Source organism: Sciurus vulgaris (assembly GCF_902686455.1).
Source record: "Sciurus vulgaris genome assembly, chromosome: 18".
Lineage (NCBI taxonomy): Eukaryota > Metazoa > Chordata > Mammalia > Rodentia > Sciuridae > Sciurus > Sciurus vulgaris.
The window spans coordinates 3,290,513-3,302,816 of record NC_136479.1 but is presented as its reverse complement, the minus strand read 5'-3'; the positions used below and the strand labels follow the sequence as shown (position 1 = coordinate 3,302,816).

At 46.8% G+C, this 12,304-nt stretch overlaps 2 protein-coding genes across 2 annotated transcripts in view; both read left to right on the top strand.

The window, feature by feature from the left end:
• The window catches only part of ADCY9 (adenylate cyclase 9), a 110,812-nt gene that overhangs the window by 54,848 nt on the left and 43,660 nt on the right, over positions 1-12,304 (top strand). The window lies entirely within an intron of this gene.
• Positions 8,676-10,978, top strand: LOC306649904 (POU domain, class 2, transcription factor 1-like; the record flags this gene model as incomplete). The annotated part of the gene is given in 3 exon segments (XM_079121370.1): positions 8,676-8,742; positions 8,952-10,682; positions 10,685-10,978. Coding segments are annotated over 3 exon segments (1,971 nt in total). The 3' UTR covers positions 10,858-10,978.

Genomic DNA, 12,304 nt, shown 5'->3' with positions numbered 1-12,304 from the left:
GACCTTGGTTCCCTGGGGTGGAGGGCCATTATGGAAGGGCCAAGTGGAAGCCACTGGCACTGCCTCTGCCTGCCCAAACAGCCAAAGCATCACCATATTTCTAGGATGGCAGAGTCAGTACTACCAGGAAGCACATGAAAAGATGCGAGATGCAAGGGTGGTGGTTCCTGCCACACCTGTGCTCAGCCATTGTCTGCCTTGGAGAATGACACTGGGCTATCCTGAACCCAGCCGGGTGGTGTCTGCAGTTGCTGCTGATGTGCCAGATGTCTCTTTCCTGGAATAAATCACCATGCTTCCTGGCACCTGGTGTGCTGGTGAGTGCTTCTGTGCTTCTGTCTTCTCTGGATAGTGGAGGCCAGCGGAAGCACGGCACACAAGCCTGCTGCAGGATTGATAGCAGTTATAGCTCAGGGCCTCGTCTGCTGTCCAGCCATATGTCCTAGCTTCCCTCGGTCACCCCCTCATTCCACAGGGTGGCTGCTGGGAATGGCCAGGTGAAATGGACATAAAAAGATTTGGGTCCTCTTTTGATGAGAGGGTTAGCCGGTTGTGATAGTAGCCCTGTGTCAGGTGGAACTGGTTACTGTTCACTTTATTGTATATGCAGATGCCAGCTTGATAGGGTGAACTGTGCTGAAGTCATACTCCTTCATCTTGGCTAAATTGGAACCTCTTATGTAGCCTGAGCTACCAGAGATGATTGGCACAGGGTCTCAAAGGTGGGAGCCCAGCAGCAGACCCTCAGACTCAGTGCATGGCCACAGGAGGGTTTGTGACAGATGCGCATCACTCTGATCTGCTGGCTCACCTTGCTGGCGTCAGCAGCTGTCAGTCTTGAAACTCCATTGACATCATGAATCAGGTTATTCCTCCCATCTGCATCTGTGACAAATGACTTCTCTGTCTTCAGCCAAGCCGATCACCAAGTAATAATATTTTTGAATAGTCCTGAGGCAGTGCTGATATGTGCCAGGCACAGTTCTGAGCATTTCATGAATATTTACTCATTCAGTCCTCCATAGCCCTATAGAAGCAGTGCTGTCATGTCCTGCCAACTAGGAGACTGAGGCAGAAAGGTTAAGTAACTACTTCAGGCCACATAGGCCATCTGTGGAGGACTGGGATCTAAACACAGCAGTTTGGCTCTAAAGTCCAGGAACTGATGTTTAACACTGATCCTAATGTCAACCTGCCGAGGTGACTTCAGTGAGAGGGTGTCAGGGATCCCTCCATTCTGGACATGGAGAGAACTCGTCTTTAGCTTGGAATCTGGCACGTTTAGTTCTATAGTAAATGAATCTGCTGACCAGCTCAGTTGGGGTTAGCTGTAAATATTAAGTATTTTGATCTCTGTTATCTTCATAGCAATAGCAAGAGAAAAGAATTAAGGATCAAACCCTATGAAAGTTTTGAATATTTTTTTGTTAAGTGTTTATATGTAATTTATACCAAAATAACTTCCTAGAAAACAACTCTGTTTCACAAAGCGCCACCACCTTGTAGCGCCTTTAATATATCAATCTGAAATGCAAGTTAGGCGTGTTTTCATAGCAGCCAAACAGCGAGAGTGCCTGCTGCTCAGTGGCAGTAGCACTGATGTGATTGTCAGTAGGTGGGGGTGCAGGGGTGGCCACGCCTCTGGTGGCCTAGAGCTGATAGACTGAGCTGCTCTCTCTTCTGAAGTCAGATGCTGACTTGCTTCTCATGCTCTGGCAGGCAACTCTGTTTGCTCAGTCTGTGTTTTTGTAAAACCTCTTTTAAAAAATAGTGAAATATGTCACAGATATGGAAGACCACCTGAAATAATATATAGTCTGATTTTTGAAAAGTGACCATTCTGTGCCTGCAAGCTAGGTTGTCAAAGAAAGCAGCCACCTGTTCCCAGACACCCACTCTTGTCCCCTCCTTGCCAAAGGTGACCTGGTCTTGCCTTGCTGTTACAGGAAGTCATTCCCTTGCTCTTCTTTCTGGTTTCTTGGCCAAGCGTGCAACTCCGAGAGCAAGTGGCTTGGGTGACTCTACTTGGGGTTACTCTTAGTTTGCTTTTGCTCCCCCCCCCCCACTTATTTGACAAATTTCAAACCTACTTAAAAGTTGAGAGAATAATATAGTGATCACTAGTATACTACTTTACCTTGATTTACTAATTGTTAACATTTTGCTAAGTTTGTGCACTTTCTCTAAATGTACAGTTTTGCACACGTACATATGTATATGTCCATATATCCTTCATATGTGTTTTCATATATAAACATATGCATGTACATCTGTTTAAGCCATATCCTTTTTTTTTTTTAACATTGTTCTCACTGGGCTGCCCAGGCTAGCATCCAACCCCAGGGCTCAGGTGGTCCCCCTGCCTCAGGGCTACGGATGCAGGCCAGCATGCCTGGCTTTCTCTCTCCTCTTTGTACTTTACTGAGCCATTGGACCACTGCAGAGTAAGCTGTAGGAGTTGTGACCCTGTACCCTTAAATTCCTCAGTATCTATCTTCTAAGAACAAGGCCATCCTCCTGTATAGACTAAACAAATTATCACACTTGAGAAAATTAACATTGACAAAATACTCTTCAAATTACAGCTCATGTTCCAATTCTCCATTGTCCGATGGTTACTTTACAGCTCCTATTACTTTCACCCAGGATCCAGTCAGGGTTAATCTATTATTAGATTATATAATATTGCTATTATAATAATGCTATCTATTTAGTCCTTTGATCTAGAACAGTGCCCCAGCCTCTTATTTTTTAATTTTTTAAAATGATGTTGGCATTTTTGAAGCATTTGGATGCCTGTTTTTTAAAATAAATTTTTGCACTCAAGTATGATGTGCATACTTAACAATTAATGAGCAACACGTGTACAGTTTGAAGACTTATCCAAAAATGAACATCGCATCCATAATCATCACCAAGATAAACTAGAACATCCTGGAAGGGCCCTGTGTGTGTATTCCAGTGCCCTCTCCTTCCTCCTCCTCAAGGGAACTGCTCTCCTGACTTTTGGAACCACACGTGGCTTTTACCTGTGTTTGAATCCATGTGAATTGAATCTGATGTGTATTCTGTGGCTTCTCCTGCCTTTTGAGTTCTGTTGGGGAGATTCGTTCCTGTTGCTTGTGGTTGCAGTTCATTCATTTTCACCATGGCGATGTGTTCTTTGTGTCACACGACGACCACCCCTTCCACTTGGATTGTTTCCGTCTTTGGTTTTTGCAGAGTTGCTGTGAATGTTGATGCACATTAGCCTGGTCACACGTGCTGTATTGCCACTGACTGAACAAATGGCTAGAAAAAGAGTCACTGGCCGTGGAGTATGAGTGTCTTCAGTTCTAATAGTTGCCGGCTGTTTCCCGTTGCCACCCATTTATTTGCCGCCCTGAGGCTTGAGAGCCCCTGTTGCTCTGCACCCTCCCAGTTCTCCTCCGCTAACCTTGGCCTCTCTGGTGGGCAGTGGTAGCTGGTTCTGGAGGTTCTGATTTGCAATACTCCTTTGGCCTGCATGTCTCTGGTCAGACGCCTTTCACAACGTCCACTGGCTGTCTGGTTTTCTCTTTGGTGAAGTGCCTGTTTGAGTTTCTTGTGCATTTTTCCACCAAGAGGCCTGTTTTTGTTTGTTTGTTTGTTTGTTTCCTTACTGATTTTAAGGAGTTCTTTGTATTTGGACTACTAGCCCCTTGTCACTTATATGTGAAGCAAATACTTCCTCCCGTTCTGGACTTGTCTTTTTACTACGAAACTCTTAGTTTTGTGGATCTAAGTGGCCAAATGTTGGCAATTGGCATATGGCACAACCTAGTAAGAGGTTTGTTAATCTTGTCCTTCGTTAGGCTGGTACGTTTTGTGTTCTATTTCTCTTATCTCTGAGGTCAAAAACTTTTACATTATTTCCTAAATATTCTTTTGTTTAGCATTTCACATGTATGTCTGTAATCCATGTGACATTGATTTTTTTGTGTGCACTGTGAGGAGGGGAGGGGTCAAGTTTTCGTTTTTTTCTTTTTTCTTTTGGTAGGGAAATCTAATTATCTGAGCACAATTCTTTAACAGTTTCATAAGGTATAATTTGTATACCCTAAATGCAAACTGTCATCCGGTTTTGGAACCTTGCCATCACCCGCCAGGTGCCCAGCTCTTTGTCAAGGAATACATGTTCCCAGCCCAATCCATGAGCTTACTTTTTTTCTATAGATTTTCCTTTTCTAGACATTTCAGATAACTGGAGTGATGCAATGTGTGGTCTTTTGCATCTGACTTTTTCCACTTAGCCTTGTGCTTGAGGTCCATCTATACTGTAGAATGGTTCAAGCATTTGGTTCCTTTTTATGAGGTTAGTTTCAGGATATGGATATACCACAGTTTGTTTACCCGTTCACCAGCTGCTGTACATTTGGGTTGTTTCCACATCTTGACTGAAACAAAGCTGCTCTGAACATTGTGTACAAATCTTCATTTGGAAAGATGTTTTAATTTCTCATGAGTAGAGACTTGGGTTGGAATTACAAGATCGTTTGGGAGTGCTTAAATAATTTATAATTTTGTTAATTATCTTTTGTAAAATGACTTTTTTCTCATGGTATTCAGTCTCATAGATTTTAACACGTATAGATTCTGAGCCACCAATAAAATCAGGATTCCAAGCAGTTCTATCAACCCCCCACCTCCAAAGTCTTTTCTCTATGTGTTGACCCACTTCTGGGCCCCACCCTAGCCCTGGCAGCAGCCTGCAGAGCCTGTCATTGGGTGGGAACCGTTCGGGCCTCTGGACTGACTTCCTTCACTTAGCGAGGTCCTTTGCTGTGCATCCCAGGAACTGCGTCTGTCTGTAGCTCATTCTTTGCAGGCTGAGTGCATGGACCACAGTGTGTCCCATTGAAGACTTTGCAGTTTGTTGCCAGGGTTTGGAAATTCTGAATGGAGATGCTGCTGTGCTCTGTGTGAAGGCCAGGTTTCCTTCCTTCAGGTATGGTTGAAAGTGAATCTAAGCGACTGTTGAAGATTTTCCATGCTAGTCCTTCCATTTTGAGGGTACTTCCACCAGCAGTGTGTGAAGAGTTCTTGCTGCTCCACACCCTCATCAGCTTTGATATTTCCCATTCGATACACTAAAGTTGTATAGTGTTATGTCTTCGTGGTTTTAATTTGCATTTCCTAAAGAACTGACATGGGGCATTTTTTCATGCATATATTGGAGTTGGCAACAAAGGAAACAACAGGTATCTATCCTGAGATGAATGCTACTTTTTAAAGTTTTTATCAGTGCATTATAGTCATACACAATAGTGGAGTTCATTGTGATATATTAAAAAATGCATACAACATAATTTGCTCCATTTCAGCCCCCAGTGCTTCCTTTCCCCTCCCTTCCTTCATCTCTCTGATCCCTTCTTCTATTCAACTGGTCTTCCTTATTTATGTATTTAGTTTTAATTGGTACATTATAATAATCATACATGAAAGTGCGATTGATTGTGATATATTCATATATGCACATAGCATAGTGTACTCATTGTCCATTTTTATATCTTCTTTGGAGAAATGTCAATTCAGATCCTTTTTGCCTTTTTAAAAAATTGGGTTTTCTTTTTATCAGTGCACTATAGGAGTTCTTTATACACTTTATCTACGGCACATTGCTCCACTCTCTTGTCTTCTTTCCCTTGACCTTCAAAATGGGCTCAGTTCTTAAATTGTGTTCTCAGTGCTTGGGCTCACCCATCCATCCGTTTGTGTAGTCACTCAGTAAAGTGCCTCACTTCTGTCGTTGCTGCTTCTCCATCTTCTCTGTACTCTTTTGAAAGAGCTGGCTTCCATTGTCACCTGTCCAGCTGGTACTGTGACCATCTGGGAAAACCTTTTGTCGTTCTCTCGAGAGCATCTATGCCCATCTGAACCCCATGTCACCTGTGCCACAGCCGTGCCTCGGTGGTTTCACTTCCTATCCCCACTCCACCAAACCAAGTGCACTCCCTCTCCCTGAAAGCCTACAAATGGGTGTGTCTGTCTGCATTTGCTTTCTTCTTCCCTTTGTGATAGAAGGACAGTGACGTCCAGTCCCTTCTCTGCGTTATGGGTTCTCTTTTCTCTCCCCTTTCCAGTAACCTTGTCTCTAGATGCCTCCTCCTTCCTGCATCTTTAATCTCTCCCCTCCTGGACCTCCATCAGCCCCCAACACTCACTAGCTCCCTAGCCCTATGCAGATCCTTGCCGCTGCCACCCGCCCTGTCCCACTGCTGCACTTCACAGCTGCACTCCGAAGGGCCTGTGGCACCGCTTTTCCCCGCTTACCCTCACACTGCTGCCTGCCCTGTGTGGCCTGCACCTTTCGCTGCCCAGCCCGGTCTCTGATGGCCTTCCTGGTGTCTAGGCGTATTTCTAAGGCTGCCTAGTATGTCCTCATCAGCAATCCACACAGTCATCAGTTCCCTTCTCGATGTCTTCCCTTCTCCTGGCTGCCTCTGAATCCTGTGCTTCCGCCTGTCTCCTGACCCCTCATGACCCTCCTCAGGCCCACTGCTGGATCTTCCCTCATTGCCCTTTCTGAATGTCACACTTCCTCAGGCCTCTCTCTTATTCTCTGTGGGGGTAGGATGGACATCTCACCTCTTGCTAGATCTCCCCTGTTGTATTGATGAGGTGGCCACCTCCTGAATATGTTCACTTGAGTATGTAATTGGTATCCTCAACTCAAGGCATCCAGAACTGAGATTCTGATTTTATACCCAAATCACTTAACTCCGGTGGTCTAACTCATCTCAGTAAATGTAGCATCCTCCATCCATGTACTGAAGACAAAACCTGGGAGTGTCCCTGTTTCTGTTCCCCACATTCTGTCTGTTTTGCCTTGGCTTTAAGACAAAAGCTGTAGAGACCTGCCTGCTTATGTCCTGCAGCGATACTGGGCCAGGCCCCTTCGCCTTTGCTTTGCTGCCACCATAGCAACAATCTTGCCATGAACCCCCACTACTGCACTTACCTCCAAAGTCATTGGCCATCCTTAGCTTGAGTAGCTAGTAAAAAGAGCAACCAGCCAGGCACAGGAGCCTTAATCCCGGCTACTCAGAAGGCAAAGATGGGAGGATGGCAAGTTCAAGGCCAGCCTAGGCAACTCATCAAGACCTGTCTCAAAATAGTAAATACAAGGGGCTGGGGATATAGCTCAGTGGTAGAGCTTCCCTGGGTTTAATCTCTAGTACTGCAAACAACAACAACAAAACTGAAACTACCAGAATCATGGGTTCTTGGATAGATGCTGGGGCAGAAAGTTAGTGAAATTCCAAATACAGTCCATAGTCCAGTTAATAATCTTGTTCCACTGTTAATTTCCTGCTTTTAATAGTGTACAATAAGACATTCACGTAGGAGAAATAGGGTGAGGGATGTAAGGAAACTCTATATGCTATATTTACATCTGATTTCTATGCCTAAAATTAGTTCATATGAGAAGTTTAAAACAAATTAAAATGGAAAAAACCAAAATTGGATTGTGCGCCCTTAGTTAAATCTCTGTAGAGGCCTATACAGGCCTCGTGCATAACTCAGGCGCCCCTCGATGGCTCCCAGGGACCTGCCCAGCTCTCGATCCTCACCCAGCACTTCCCCCCCTCCCATGGACCTCGAGGACAGGGGCCTCCAGCTTTCTTCCAGGCCCTGGCCATCTCCAGATCTTTCCTGCCAGCGGCCAGCGTGTCTTCCCAGGCCTCCCTGTGGGCTCCTCTCCTGCTCTCCACCTCACATCTCTTCCTGAGAGCTCCTCTGACTCCAGTCCCAGCAGTGCTCCGCTCACTTGCTTTTTCCTATCACAGAGAGCTTTTGTTTTCTTGGTGCCTCTGATTTTGGTGACTTGTGGACTTGTTTATGGTCTTCCTTCCTACTGGTTCCACGGAGTTGGGGATGAAACATCTCATGCTCACAGTTTTATTACTGGAGCCTGGCCTGGCCCATAGTGGGCACTCAGAACCTGTCAGCAACTTCCTTTTATTTACTATGGGAGGAAAGTCTATCTGTTTCCAGAGAAATAATGTACTGTTGGTACTTTGTTTTATTTGTCCTTTGTTTTCAGGCTGCTTGCAGGCACATGGTGGAAGAGATGTGCTTTTGATTCTTTACATATCTGAAAGTCCTTTGTGCTAGGTCTTCAGCTTGTTCTGTAGGGACTGAGTTATTGAGGTGTAGTTGGTGAGAGGCATTGCTGTTGTTGGGACTTAACAGCTGGCCTGCCCCATTCTTGACACCTTCCAGGAGCTTATTATTTACTGAAAGAATGAGCAAGATAGACGTTAAGAAATGCTCTCCTTTTTAAGTTGCTGCAGAGATACCTGCACACAGATGTGTGCACATGCACAGACACTTTCTTAAACATGTGTTATGTACACATTTCCACACACACACACACACACACACAACTGAGAATGCTTAGTCCAGAACATCCTGCAGTTCCTCCTGTCTTGGCAGGGAGAAGGGTGCAGAGAGCTGTGGGTCCTATGACCACTTTAGAGCCTGCAGCTCTGGTGCCACCTACCTTGATGGAGTACCCATCATATGTCCAAAGGCAACTGACAAGTGCTTCTCAGAGAGTGTTCTGGAAATCTAGAGATGCTTTTGATGGTCTCAGTGACTACAGGTTATGTTAACCAGGAATCTTAGTTTTATTTCAAGAAGGGAGATTCAAAATGGCGGACGGAGGAGCAGCGAGTCAAGATGAGAGTTCGGCGGCGGCGGCGGCAGCAGCAGGAATAAAGATGAAAAAACATTTCGAACAGATAAAATGAGCTGGCTACCATCATACCTTCACTAAAGCAACTTTTCAAGGATGTATTTGAGAGAAAGAAATTGAACTCAGAAGGAAAGACCAGATGCACGAGGGAATGAGGAACAAAACATTGGTAACACGGGCAAATGTAAGCAAGCTGTGACTCTTTAATTCAAGACCTCGGAACATAACTCAGGAATGAACAATCCGTCAGAAACCAGTAAACCATCTATGGAGAGTGGAGATGACCCTACAGGCACACAAACCAATGGTCTGGACTTCCAGAAGCAGCCTGTGCCTGTCGGAGGAGCCATCTCAACAGCCCAGGCCCAGGCTTTCCTTGGACATCTCCATCAGGTCCAACTCGCCGGAACAAGTTTACAGTCTGCTGCTCAGTCTCTAAGTGTACAGTCTAAATCTAATGAAGAGTCAGGGGACTCTCAGCAGCCAAGCCAGCCTTCCCCCCAGCCTTCAGTGCAGGCGGCCATCCCCCAGACCCAACTCATGCTCGCTGGAGGACAGATAACGGGGGATCTTCAACAGCTGCAACAGCTGCAACAGCAGAATCTCAACCTGCAACAGTTTGTGTTGGTTCATCCGACCACCAACTTGCAACCAGCGCAGTTCATCATCTCACAGACGCCCCAGGGCCAGCAGGGTCTCCTGCAAGCGCAGAATCTTCTAACACAGCTACCTCAGCAAAGCCAAGCCAGCCTCCTGCAGTCGCAGCCCAGCATCACCCTCGCTTCCCAGCCAGCAACCCCCACACGCACAATAGCAGCAACCCCAATCCAGACCCTTCCGCAGAGCCAGACCACACCAAAGCGCATCGACACTCCCAGCTTGGAGGAGCCCAGCGACCTGGAGGAGCTCGAGCAGTTTGCCAAGACCTTCAAACAGAGGCGGATCAAACTCGGCTTCACTCAGGGTGATGTTGGGCTCGCTATGGGTAAACTATATGGAAATGACTTCAGCCAAACTACCATCTCTCGCTTTGAAGCCTTGAACCTCAGCTTTAAGAACATGTGCAAGTTAAAGCCACTTTTAGAGAAGTGGTTAAACGATGCAGAGAACCTCTCATCTGATTCAGCCGTCTCCAGCCCAAGTGCCCTGAATTCCTCAGGGCAAGGAGTTGAGGGCTTGAATCGTAGGAGAAAGAAACGCACCAGCATAGAGACCAATATCCGTGCGGCCTTAGAGAAGAGTTTCTTGGAGAATCAAAAGCCTACCTCGGAAGAGATCACCTTGATTGCTGAACAGCTCAATATGGAAAAGGAGGTGATTTGGGTGTGGTTTTGTAACCGCCGCCAGAAGGAGAAAAGAATCAACCCACCAAGCAGTGGTGGGACCAGCAGCTCGCCTATCAAAGCAATTTTCCCCAGCCCGACCTCACTGGTGGCAACCACACCCAGCCTTGTGACAAGCAGTACAGCAACTACCCTCACAGTCAACCCTGTACTCCCCCTGACCAGTGCTGCAGTGACCAACCTCCCTGTTACAGGCACTACAGACAGCACCTCCAACAACACAGCCACCGTGATCTCCACCGCACCTCCAGCTTCCTCAGCAGTCACGTCCCCGTCTCTGAGTCCCTCCCCTTCTGCCTCAGCCTCCACCTCTGAGGCATCCAGTGCCAGCGAGACCAGCACAACACAGACCACCTCTGCTCCTTTGTCCTCCCCGCTTGGGACCAGCCAGGTGATGGTGACGGCATCGGGCTTGCAAACAGCTGCCGCGCTCCAGGGAGCAGCACAGTTGCCAGCAAACGCCAGCCTGGCTGCCATGGCTGCTGCTGCAGGGCTCAGCCCAGGCCTGATGGCACCTTCACAGTTTGCACCTGGAGGTGCCTTACTCAGCCTCAATCCAGGGACCCTGGGCGGTGCCCTCAGCCCAGCTCTGATGAGCAACAGCACACTGGCAACTATTCAAGCAACCCAGTCAGCTTGGTTTCTGCCGCTGCAGCGTCCATAGGGAGCTCCACACCGGTTGCCAGCCTTCACGCCGCCTCCAGCTCGGCAGAGTCCATGCAGAACTCGCTCTTCACGGTGGCCTCCGCCAGTGGGGCTGCCTCTACCACCACCACTGCCTCCAAGGCACAGTGAGCGGGTGCAGAGGTGCTGCCAGAGCCTCTGCCACTCTGCAGTGTGGTCAGGCTGCCAGCCAGCTAACAGACTGCAAAACGTGATCGGCTTCCCCTCGCCACGGGGTGAGGGGCGAGGCAAGCGAGAGGAAGTACACGTGCCAGAAGAAGAGAGGATGGAGACGAACAGCATTTGCCTAATTTTATAATAAAACACTGTCTTTTCAGGAAAAAAAAAAGAAGAAGGGAATGAGCACGTGATAAAGGTGTAAGAGATGAATGAAAGGGGATGTGGGGTCTGCTAGGGCTGAGAAATAGTGTCTTTCCACCTGGTTCCCAGAAGGTGTCCGTAAGGGAATTTGAAGAATACAGAGGACCTGGTAGATGTTACGGTGGAACCTACTGCTCAGTGTGGAGGCACCTCTTAGAAGTACCCTGCAGAGGCTGTGACCTGTATCAGTGATCTGGGGATTTCTGGCCCGTGACTGGATGCACCAGGCATTGTCATCCACATTCATGTCAGGAAGGCACAATGTGCCAGTCAGCCAGCTGCAGAGGGTGATTTCTTGGACCAGGTGGAGGTGGCAACAGTAACTTGCTTTCTGTGTTCATGCAAGTCTCTCAGAGCCAGGAATTGTGCATTGTTTGCTCAGCTCTGGGCCTGATGGTCTGCTGCTGGAGGATCACACAGTAGGTTGGAGGAGGACAGGGGCCCCGGAGAGAGCAGGTAGACATCAGAGGTTGGCTGAGGTGACCTGGGTTGGATTCTTTTGGCTTCATGAATTTGCCTGGGACCAAGGCCTCAGCACTAGGGGACCACAGAGCAAAGCCTTTTCTGGAACACCTGCCCCCAGCCTGGCTGCTTCTGCCCAGTCCTGTTAGCACTGTGGCTATAGCCTACTTAACATTCTGGCCCCAAGGCATCAGAGAGTCCCTGGCATGGCCGTTTGTACAGTGGGGTGTTACAATACACGTGTCACTAGCAGTGGATATGAAAGGGAGGTGGGGTAACTGATTTATGACCTGTTTTTAAGAATCATGTAGTAAAATTTAAAGTACATAAAAAGAGGAAAATATGGTATATATTATAGATATTCACATCAAAAACATTTTGGAGAATTATATATGTCAAGCAGATCAAAAAATTAGACTGAATTAGATTTTTTTTTTTAGTCCATTTGCATCCCATTTTAAGGTTTTTGGAAAATATTCGAATGTTTCCAAGCTCTCATTTCCTTATTCCTAGAGATCAACTGTCATTTTCTTTGATCGAGTGTGTGTCTGTTGCTCTTCTGATTTTGAGTTGGCTCTTTCTGCTACTAGGGTACAGGGCAATCTTCCCTTATCATCCATACTGAATGTCATCTATAATAAGTGAGAACTGATACTTCTTGATTTCACACTCAGTTTGCCTTATTATCCTGCTCATTCTTCTTTGGGTATCTTTTTCAGGCCATGTCTATTTGATG